General features: G+C 69.4%; 4 protein-coding genes across 4 annotated transcripts in view; 2 read left to right on the top strand and 2 right to left on the bottom strand.

The window, feature by feature from the left end:
* The first annotated feature begins 10 nt into the window (after positions 1-10).
* Positions 11-3,508, top strand: RHOBADRAFT_56478 (uncharacterized protein). The gene is made up of 2 exons (XM_018418366.1): positions 11-1,197; positions 1,277-3,508. Exons 1-2 carry the CDS (start codon positions 56-58, stop codon positions 3,291-3,293), a joined length of 3,159 nt encoding a protein of 1,052 aa, XP_018267689.1. The 5' UTR covers positions 11-55; the 3' UTR covers positions 3,294-3,508.
* Positions 3,470-4,452, bottom strand: RHOBADRAFT_56477 (uncharacterized protein; the record flags this gene model as incomplete). Its single annotated transcript, XM_018418365.1, has 5 exons — positions 3,470-3,669; positions 3,767-4,032; positions 4,095-4,164; positions 4,235-4,322; positions 4,395-4,452. 5 exons carry the CDS (start codon positions 4,450-4,452, stop codon positions 3,606-3,608), a joined length of 546 nt encoding a protein of 181 aa, XP_018267688.1. The 3' UTR covers positions 3,470-3,605.
* A 938-nt stretch (positions 4,453-5,390) lies between these two features.
* RHOBADRAFT_19205 (uncharacterized protein) lies at positions 5,391-8,878 on the top strand (the record flags this gene model as incomplete). Its single annotated transcript, XM_018412478.1, has 13 exons — positions 5,391-5,732; positions 5,802-5,914; positions 5,979-6,229; positions 6,292-6,464; positions 6,530-6,689; positions 6,752-6,897; positions 6,959-7,036; positions 7,106-7,187; positions 7,257-7,672; positions 7,735-7,902; positions 7,976-8,223; positions 8,297-8,487; positions 8,562-8,878. 13 exons carry the CDS (start codon positions 5,391-5,393, stop codon positions 8,876-8,878), a joined length of 2,685 nt encoding a protein of 894 aa, XP_018267687.1.
* A 486-nt stretch (positions 8,879-9,364) lies between these two features.
* The window catches only part of RHOBADRAFT_65778 (guanine nucleotide binding protein beta subunit), a gene marked incomplete at its 5' end in the record, with an annotated part of 3,322 nt that continues 2,416 nt past the window's right edge, over positions 9,365-10,270 (bottom strand). Inside the window, 2 exons of the mRNA XM_018418773.1 lie at positions 9,365-9,608; positions 10,122-10,267. Of these exons, the coding sequence (XP_018267686.1) occupies positions 9,452-9,608; positions 10,122-10,267 (303 nt within the window). The 3' untranslated portion in view covers positions 9,365-9,451. The remainder of the gene's footprint in view (positions 9,609-10,121; positions 10,268-10,270) is intronic.

The following is a 10,270-nucleotide window of genomic DNA, read 5'->3' as shown; positions in this document are numbered from 1 at the left end:
AACCACCACCACCCCCACGTCGACCCTCCACAGCCCGTCTTAGGCCCACGACACGATGCTGTCGCTCAAGACCAAGACGCTCTCGCTCCCGCACCTCTCCCTCTCGCGCAACTCGTCCCCCTCGCGCTCGCACCCTTCCACCCCGTCGACCGCACCCGTCTCGCCCGTCCTCGTCGACCGTTCCACCTCGACCTCGCCCAAGCACTACGCCGCCGACTCGCAGCACGCCGAGCCCGCGCCTGCGCCCGCGCCGGCTCAGCAAAAGCCGTCGCGCCGCAGCTCGATTGGCGCCTCCCTCTCGGCCCTCACCTCGCGCTCGTCGTCGCCCGCCGCCGGCGCACCCGCACCCGCACCCTCCACCGCCCCGCTCAAGTCGCCCTCGCTCCCCTCGAACCTCGCCCTAACGCCCGCCGCCGCACCCGCGTCCGCGTCCGCACCCGGCTCGCCCGGCGGCGCGCGCCCGCACCGCTCGTCGTCGGACGACAAGTCGGCCCTGCGCCCGCAACGCTCGGGCCGCTCGACCTCGACCGCGACGTCGTCGTCCAAGAAGCAGCGCAGCAAGTCGTCGGACCGCGTCGTCGAGGTCGCGCAGCTCGCCGCGGCGTCGTCCGCCTCGTCGATGGGCCCGCCCGCGCCGGCTCCTGCCGCTGCCGCTGCGGCCAAGGCCAAGAAGCCCGGCCTCATGGCGTCGTTCGGTCGCGGGCGCGGGCTCGCGCTCGGCAGCTCGCAGAGCCAGCCGGGCACGTCGCGCGCGACGGCCACGGCCGTGCGCGCCATCTCGCTCGGTCCTGACGTCGCTCTCGGCGGCGGCGGCGGCGCGTTTGGCGGCGCACAGCCGTCTCGCAGCCCCGTACTCGGCGCGACGCCGCTCGCGCACTCGGGCGCCGCGACGCCCGTCACCGCGCTCGGCGGCGCGCACGGCCACGCGCACGCGCTCGGCCAGCACGCCAACGTGTCGGCCAAGGGCCAGAACGTTCAGCTGCACCAGCTCGCCGAGTCGTACGTCGGCAAGGTCGGCCTGCGCCTCGGCGAGGCCGTCAACAAGGTGTTCCTCCCCGTCCCGACGGGCCCGGGCGGCATCGTCGACAAGGCGGCCGACAAGGCCGAGGGCCCGTTTGGTGGGCACGCCGTCGTGTGCAAGGGCAGGGCGGCGCCGAGACTCGCACGGGCAAAAGAGGTGGGCGAGCTCATCACGGCGTACGTCCCCTCTCTCTCTCCTCCTCGTCCTTCTTCCAACGCCCGACCATCGACTGACCGACGCCTCTTCCCTCCACAGCGAGCTGCAGGCCGCGTCGCACGACACGTACCTCCTGCGCACGCTCTTGCGCTCGTCGGTCCTCAAGGCCCTGTCGCTCTTCCTCACCCGCCTGTCGGCCCTCCTCCTCGTCGCCTCGCCGACCGACCCGGCGCTCGCCCCCGCGCTGTTCGCCGCCCCTCGCACCGTCAAGGACGCCGACTCGCTCTCGATCCCGCTCCGGTTCAACCTCCAGATCGTGCGCTGCGCCTACGAGGTCAAGCACGCGCTCCGCCTCGTCGCCGAGCCCGGCGCCGGGTTCCCGCACTTTGTCGACGAGACGCTCAAGCCCTGGCGCGTCAAGCTCGCCGAGCTCATCAACCGCGTCATGGGCCCGTTCGTCCAGAGTGCTAGACTCGCAGTCGCCGACGTGTGCGCCCGTGCGCGCACCGAGGGCGCCGTCGGGTCGTCGGGCGAGCTGCCTGCCGCCGCAGCTGCGGCCGCCGCCGCCGCCGCGTCGTCGTCGCTCGGCCTGCACGGCGTCGCGCACCCGGTCCCGCCGCCGCTCAAGACGAGCGCGACGTCGCAGCTGCGCTCGCTGTCGCTCGGCCGCACGGCGCCGCAGCACCTTGCCGTCCCGACGCCCGTGACGGGCAGCAGCGGCGTCCTGTCGTCGTCGGCTGCGGCGGCGGCCGCCGCAGCTGCGACCGCCGGTCCGCCCTGGCTCAGGGACCTGTCGGCACAGCTCGACGCCGTCGTGCGCGTCGTGACGCGGCTCGAGGGCGGCAGCGACGCCGACAAGTGGGTCGTCAGCGTCGCAACGGCCGCGAGCTGGAAGGGCATGCTCCACCTGTCGGCGCGCGCGATCGGCATGGTCGGCGGGTCGGCGGCGGCGGCGAGCGCGGGCGCAGATGCGCTCGAGAAGGGCCAGGGCGCACCGGGCGCGGGCGAGAAGGCGGCGACCACGGCGGCGACGCAGCTGCCGGTACGCCGGGGCTTGCTCGGCGGCGTCGGGATCAAGAAGACGCCGTCGCCGCCGCAGAGCCCGCCGTTGCCTGCCGTCGAGCTCGGCGGGCCGCGAGCCTCGGGCGCCGCCGGTTCGTCCGCCGCAGCAGCCCGTGCACCCTCGGCCGCCGACATCGCCTTTGTTCGGCTCCTGTCGGACCTCGAGCTCCTCGAGGCGCGCCTCAAGGCGTTCCTCGTCGCAGGACTGTCGACCCCAGCGACCGTCCTCGCACCCTCGACCACCGCCGCCGCCGCGCCGTCGGCCTGCCCGGCGGCGAGCCGCGGCACCGGCTGCGGCCTGTGCCGCACCGGCCGCACGTTCGACGACGAGTCGAGCGACTCGAGCAGCGACGACGACGACGGCGACCGAGACGGCGGCGCGCGCCGGCCCGACCCGAGCAGGGAGAGCCGGCTCGCGCTCAGCGCCATGCGCGAGGCGATGCAGGCCCTGTCGGCCATGGTCGTCGTCGTGCGCGCGAGCAAGGACCTCGGCGTGCTGTGCCGCGCCATCGAGGGCCCGCGCCACATGGCTGGTGCCGGCCCCGCCGCCGCCGCCTCGAGCGACGCGCAGGCGCCGCTCACGCCCTCGGCGCTCTTTGCGCTGCAGTCTGCGCCGTCTGCGCCGACGGCCGCCCCGAGCCCGAGTGTCGGCAACGGCCCCGCCGCGCCGCTGTCGCCCCAGTGCCCGACGCTCCTCAGCGCCCTCGTCACCCTCCCGCCCATCATCCTCCTGCACCTCATCGCCGCGCGCCTCTCGCCCTCGCCCTCGACCTCGTCGTCGGCCCTGCGCCTCCCGCACGAGCTGTGGGCCCTGCGCGGCGGGTGGGACGAGTACGCCTCTGAGCTGCGCGGCTTTGCCGCCGCCGAGGAGTGGGAGCTCGAGGTCGCGGCCGAGTTTGCCGCCGAGGCCGAGCGTGTCCTCGCTCTGCGCGACGAGCAGGACAAGGAGCGCGGTGGGGCGACGCGGGGCGGTGACGACGAGCGCGAGAGGGAGGCGCTCGAGGCGCTGAGGGCGGCGGCGAGGCGCACGGCGGGCGCACCCCAGGGCGCTTGACTCGCCGAGTGCGAGCTGTCGTGCGCAGCCACGGACTGTCTCTCTCTCTCTTTCTCCTCACCTTGCCTTTCTTCCCCGCGACATCTCGTCCTCGCCCTCGACCTCTTCCTCTAGACCTCTCTCCCTCCCTCCTCTCGTCGATACCCCCTTCTTTCCGGACCCCGACACGCTCAAAGACAGATAGACCTGCATTCTCATTGCGTCTGTGTACTGCTAGACAAGGTGCGCAAAGCGAGAGAGAGGACCGAGGAGAGAAACGAGAGGAAGCGAACCAGCGCTTCTGGAGGCCTGAGCGGCGCCCGTCTGGACGCCTCAGACTTTGACGGGACGAGGTGACGCGGCGGGCTTGTGCTCGGAAGCGATCGTCTCGCCTTTGCTGTAGTGAGGGAGAGCAGGACTCAGTTTGTGGACCGACAGATGTCGAGCCGAGGGAGAGAAGGGGAAAGGGGAGGGCGAGAAGGAGGTGGACGCACGCGAGAGCACGACCGTAAGCCATCGCCGCCACGAGGTAGAAGAGCGCAGGGAACGCTGTCTGGTAGACGAAGGCTGCGGGCGAGCAGGTCCAAGTGTCAGAAATCGTCGCCGGCCGAGAAGCGCGAGTTTGAGGGAGAGCGAGCTCACAGGCTGCGCCCGTACACCAAATGTAGAGCGCGACCCGGAAGCTCATCGAGCCGTGTATCTTGAGGCGAGCGACAGGCGGGAGCGGCCACTCGAGGCCAAGCGTGACGAGGGCGTTAACCTGGAGGCGGTGACAGGTCAGGCTGATTGAGGCGGCTCGTGCGCGACGAGTTGACGACGCACGAGGTTGATGACCTGCAGGACGGGGAAGTCGACGATGATCTTGACGAAGATGGCTGCGCTAGGCGGCGGACTGCGCGCGGGGTCGACGAGAGGGTCAGCTCAACCGGAAACGAGGAGAGGAGGGTGGCTCGCGGACACACACGAGGCCGCCGGGACCGAGAGTCGCGCCGACAAAGTCCCAGAAGAACTTGCGGTAGAAGAAAGCCCAGATGGCGGCCCAACCGACGGCTGCGGGAGCGGGGCGTGGAGGAGTTAGCGGGCTCGAGGTGTGGGAGGAGGAGGAGGACGAGATGGACGCACAGAAAGCCGAGGTGAGGGCAAGGAGGCGGGCCCAGTCGTGCCAGATGAGGACGCCCATGATGTAGAGGCGACTGTACAGTCGATGGCGGGGGCGAAGAGCGAGGAACGACGGATGTTGCTCGAGCGGCGAGCAGGGCCGGTGGCTCGGGTGCCGCGTGGAGGATGTGTGCGGGGAGCGCTCAAGAGCCGTCGGGGACTTGGGCTCTCTCGCGAGGCGTCTGCTGCTCGACCGGCGAGGTCTGCAGGTGAGCGAGTGAGGAGAAGGCGGCCAAGCGGTGAGAGCGATGCGCGCTCTCAGCTCGCCATGTTCTCTCGTTCAGGACGCGTGCGGCCTCTCTCTATGTGCGCTTGAGAGCTCGACAGGGTCCGAGGATCTCGAGCTGTCCATAGCGCGGCTGCGCTCGTGGCGCGGACGCTTCTCGTCGCTGCACAAGGATGCGCTCTCCCCTGGCGCGGTGGCCGCACCTTTGCTGGCTGCCGGGCGCTCCAGGCAGAGCGAGGTACTCCTCGGACAGTTACACGAGAGATTACCGAGAACGAGCTAGGCACACGCCGCAGAGAGAGGCTTCGGGCGACAGCGGCGCGAGCGAGGACGAGGGCGACCGACAACGCTCGTGCAGCAGCAGTGCTGGTCGCGCAGCCGGTCGCAAGAGCAGCTCGGCGCACATCGGTGCTCCATGCGAGGCACCCTGAGGAGGCTGCGCTGTGCACGGCAGCGACAGCGATGAGAGCGGACGAGCGAGACCGGCGTCGTCGCAGAAGCCCGAGTGGCTTCAGCTCCTGGCCAAGCCTTTCCTGAGAGCTGCTGGAGTGGAGCAAAGGCGTCCAAGCTGCAGCTGGGGCGGCCGAGGGAGCGGACGAGCGAAAGAGGGGCACATGCCGACGACGACGAGGGCTTGCTCCCTTCCGACACCCGCCCTCGGCCTCGAGTGAGGCGCGCGACTGCTTGGTCTGCTCCAGCGGCGTACCCGACACGCCCATCCGCCGCCGCCAACCATGCCCGCCATCCCGCCATCAGCTCCTCCCGACCCCCATGTTCGTGCGTCGGACGGCTCTCTCTCGTCCTACCGGCCCACCAGAGCTGACCAGTTGCGCCTGACAGAGTATCCCACCTTCCTGCACCCCAACTTCGAGGCCGACGCGTTCGCCCATGCCGTGTTGAACGGCGAGGACTATCCTCCTCCCGCCGAGGGCGAGGCGCCGCCGACCGGCGCGCCAGCAGGCGGGACGGGCTTCATGAAGGGCCTCGTCGGCGAGAACGGGCTGGGAGACGTGTCGGCAGCGCTCGCGAGGCTCAACTTTGGCATCGAGGACCTCAACCGGCAGCTCAAGGGCGAGGTGCGCCTCCTCCTCTCCTCCTCCCGTCGTCGACAGAGTGCCTCACTGACTCCTTCCTTTGTCCGACAGGTCACCAAGCACCACTCGTCACTGCTGCTGCAGGCGGCGAGCCTCGGCGGGCTCGACAACGACCTGTCGGAGGTGCGACGGGGGCTCGCAGAGGTCGAAGGTGGGGTGACGAGGTGCGTCCCTGATCCTCCCACCCCTCTTCTCGCCGCACGGAACTGACTCCTGCATCCCGCTTAGGCTGCAGCGCAAGATCGCCACCCCGCACCAATCGCTCGCGTCCTCGCTCCTCCTCCTCACCCGTCTTCGCCGCGCCGCCTCGCTCGCACGCCGCTCTCAGCGGTTCATGGTGCTCGCGCGCCGCCTCGAGGCGCAAATGGGCGAAATTGATGGAGCTGCGTCCGAGGGAGGAAAGACGGAGCGGGGCGAGCGGGTCGGCGAGCGGCGAGAGAGGGCGATGGCGGAGGCGGCCCTCACTTTGGCAGAAATCGGTGCGTCGGCTCCTCCTCTTCCTCTCCTGCCGGCCTCTCTGACATCGCCTTATGTCACGCAGAGACGCTCGTCGCGGCGGGAGAAGGTGTCGAGCCGGCCGAGGACGACCCGGAGGCGCTGTTGCCGATCCGCTCGCTCGTCGCGGTCGAGGCGGCGATTCCTGCAGTCGAGCTGTCGCGGCAGCACGTCGTGCAGGAGATGGAGACGTCTGTGCATCGAGGGCTGTCAGACCTCGTGCGTACCGCCTCTCCCTCTTCTTCGGGTCAGCCGGGCACTGACCCGATCTCGACTCGACGCAGGACCACCCTCTTCTCGCGTCCTCCTTGCAGACGGCCCACAACCTCCTCGTCCTACCCTCACTCGTCGACAGCCTCCTCGCCGACCTCAACGACCTCGTTCTGCGCTCGGTCAAGGCGTGCTTCGACATGGCCTCGCTCTCGCGCGAGGTCGGCGGCAAAGGTGCGCCCCGGCTCGCTCCCTCTCTACCTCGCAAGCCTCCTCCTGACGTGCGTGCTCGACAGATGGGCCCGTCAACGCCGCGTCGGCCTTTGTGTACAAGTCGCGCACCCGCAACGAGCCGACGCAGGCGACCATGCCGCAGTGGTCGGCCGTCTTCTGGGGCCGGCTCGAGAACCTCGTCACCGACCTCGGCAGCGTCTGCATCAAGGTGCGTCTATCCTCTATTGCCTATGCTCCCGATGCAGGCGCTCACACCTCGCATCCTGCAGGTCTACACGCTCGAGAAGGTCCTGCGGCTCAAGAAGGACCAAACGACCCAGACGAGCTTCCTGGACGACGCCATGACGGTCCGTCACCGTCCTTCCCTCTTCTCGGCTTGCGACGTTGAGCAGGCACTGACGAGCTCTCGTGCGCAGGTCCTCGACAACAAGCCGAGCGCGCTCTTCTGGACTACGCTCGCGCAGGCGTTCGAGACGCAGGCAAAAGAGTCGGCGCGCTGTGAGCCTGTCCTGCACGTTCACCCGACCATCACGCACACGAACCTGACGACGTCGCCCCGTCCCGCAGCATCCTCGTTCATCCAGACGACCCTCAGCACGGGCTACCCTCGCCTCCTCCGCCTGTTCCAGGAGTTCTTCTCCAAGATCGCCGTCCACACCGACACGGTCTACACCCTCGCCCAGCAGAGCACCGAGACGGTCCTCGTCCTGCGCGCCATCCAGCCGTTCGAGACCTTGTACCTCACGCGGTCGACCAACCGGCTCACCGAGGCCGTCACGTCGGCCTTCTCGATCTCGTCGTCCCTCACCCCGTCCTTCTCGGCTCGACCACCGACCGTCCCGACCGCCAACGAGGGCCTGACGACGGCTCGCTCGATCGTCAACGAGCTCGACGCGGCGCGCTTCGACCCCCTCCTCGTCAAGGCGGTCGCCAAGGGCGCAAGTCGCGCCGTCGACACGTTCGTCAGCCGGTCCGAGGGCCTTGTGCGTCTCACTCTTTCCATTCTCGACGCCGTTCCCGCACTGACGGCGTGTTGCTCCTGCAGATCGTGCACGACCACGCCGCCATGTCGCTCCTCGGCCCGCTCGCGACGCCGTCGCAGCACCAGAACGCCGACCTCACGAGCTCGCTGTACCACCTCTGGCTGCCACTAGAGCGCGCCCTCGCCGACCACACCGACAGCGTCAACGAGATCCTGCGCCCGTCCGTCGACGTGCGTGCCCTCTATTTCTCTTTCGGCCTCTCTGGTCGATCCAGCCTGACCTCTTTCTCGCCCTCGCCCACAGCGTACTCGGTCGGTCTACCTCGGCATCATCAACCCGCTCATCCTGTCGATCCGGCGCGAGTACTCGACGCTCCTGTCGCGCATGCACCGCGTCGACTACTCGAAGGAGGCCGACTCGGCGCACGGGCACGGACCCATGTCGGTCGGCGGCACGAGCTCGTACATGACCGACCTCGTCGACAAGCTCGCGCTCGTCAAGGACGAGATCTTGCGTCGTACCGCGTCGGCGACTTGGCCAAGGAGTGGTGCGTCCCCTTGTTCTCTCTCTTTATGCCTCGCCAGCACGTCCTGAACCTCGCCGTTCTCTCTCGCGCACCCGCAGGGCCCTCGACCTCGCCCGTTTCACCGTCCAGACGTTCCTCCTCCATGCGTCGCTCGTCCACCCGCTCAGCGAGGCCGGCAAACTCAAGCTCACCTCGGACACGACCGCGCTCGAGTTTGCCATCTCTCAGTACCTCGCCGGTCACGGTCTCGGGCTCAACAGCATGGGCGACCAGTTCAAGGCCTTGCGAGGTGCGCCGCACTCGTTCCTCTTGTCTGCCTCGAGCCCGAACCTGACCTTCTTCCTCTCCCTCGTCACGCCGCAGCTTTCCGCCCTCTCCTCTTCCTCGACCTCGCCGCGCTCGCCGACCCTGCGCAGACCGCCGACGTCCCGACCCTCATCCTCGTGCAGCACCTCCTCGCGCGCGCCAACGTCGCCGCCCTCCCGCTCCCGAACGTCCTCCACGGCCGCACCGAGGCCGAGTACGTGCGGTGGCTCAACGAGCATCGCGAGGAGGAGCGCATCGGCATGGTCGAGGGCGTCGTCAGGCGGTGGGAGGAGCAGGGCAAGGAGGGCGGCGACGAGGCGGACAAGGTGGCGGGGCTCGTGCGCAAGGTGCTCGAGCGAGTCGCGCCGCGGTAGCCACACCTGCAAGGACCGTCGTGCACGCCGCTCTCGAGCTCTTCACCTCTTTCGAGCCCAAGTGAGAGACCGAGACCTTCTCGAACTCGCCGACCCCGCACCTCGCCCGCTCGGCGCCCGCACCTCGCCCGCTCTCGACGTCGGCGCACTCGGCGGCGCACCCGGCGACGCACGGCGGCAGGGCTGCCGCACACGACGCTGCGGGCCGTTTGAGCGCCTCGCGGACGGCGCTCATGAAGGAGCTCGTCGACGTGGTCGCGCGCCGCCAGCGGCGTCAGTGAGCGCGCCCGCACCGTTCGATGCCGTAGCTTCCCCTCTCTCCCCCTCGCTTTTGTCCTGAATCTGTGCAACGCGCTTTTGTGATCTCTCCCAAGTCGCGGCGAGAGTGCGCCTCCCCTGAAGTAAACTACCCTCGCCTTCTCGCTCTCTCGCTCTTCTCGACACGAAAGTTCTCTCTCGCACGCTCTCGCTCGCACTCGCGAAGAGAGAGACTCGAGCAGTGTGTGATTGCACGACCCGGGCGCTCCACAGAGAACACGTCCGTCCACCTTCTCCTCGACACGGCGTCGCCGCTTAGACGACCGAGAAGACGCGCACGACCGAGTCGGTGTAACCAGCGAACAACGTCTCGCCGGACGCCGACCAGGCGAGCGAGGTGCACTCGGGCTCGCGGGCCTTGGCGCCGAGGTCGAACTCGGGGCGGAGCTCGTCGACGATCGACTTGGACTCGCTGCACGAGGGCGAGTGGCGAGCGCGGGGCGAGCGCGAGGAGGGAGGGGCGAGGCGAGGCGAGGAGAGGCGCGGAGGGCAGGCGAGGCGAGGCGGGAGAAGGGGCGAGAGAGAGAGGGGGGAGAGGCGGACGAGGAGGCGACGGCGAGGCGGTGCGGCGGGGCGAGATGGGTCGAGGGGAGGTGGGCGAAGAGGCGGGACGGTGACGTAGAGCGGGCGAGGCGGGCGAGGCGAGGGGCGAGAGGGAGAGGACGTTTGGGAAGGCGAGGTCGCACAGGGCGAGGAGTGGACGGTCGAGGGAGGTGTGGCGGGTGAGGGACGAAGACGGAAGAGAGAGGCGAGGAGGGGAGAGAGAGGAGAGGAGGGAGAGGAGGGAAGAGAGAGGCGAGGAGGAGAGGCCGAGGGCGAGTTGAGAAGGTCGAGAAGGAGGGCGAGTCGAGGAGGGCGATAGAAGACGAGGGGGCAGACGAGGTCAGTGCCGCTCGACGAGACGAGAACACGAGAGAGGACGCACAGGTCGAAGATCTTGATGCACGACGCGGTGGCGGCGCAGAGCCAGTAGCGGTTGGGCGAGAAGACGAGGGCGTTGATGTTGTCGCCGGCCTCGAGCGAGTACAGGTGCTTGCCCTCGTTGAGGTCCCAGAGCATCGTGATGCCGTCCTT

The sequence above is a fragment of the Rhodotorula graminis genome, assembly GCF_001329695.1.
Source record: "Rhodotorula graminis WP1 unplaced genomic scaffold RHOBAscaffold_20, whole genome shotgun sequence".
NCBI classification, from domain to species: Eukaryota; Fungi; Basidiomycota; class Microbotryomycetes; order Sporidiobolales; family Sporidiobolaceae; genus Rhodotorula; species Rhodotorula graminis.
Note: the sequence above shows the minus strand (reverse complement) of the source record. Positions and strands in the feature narration are given on the sequence as shown.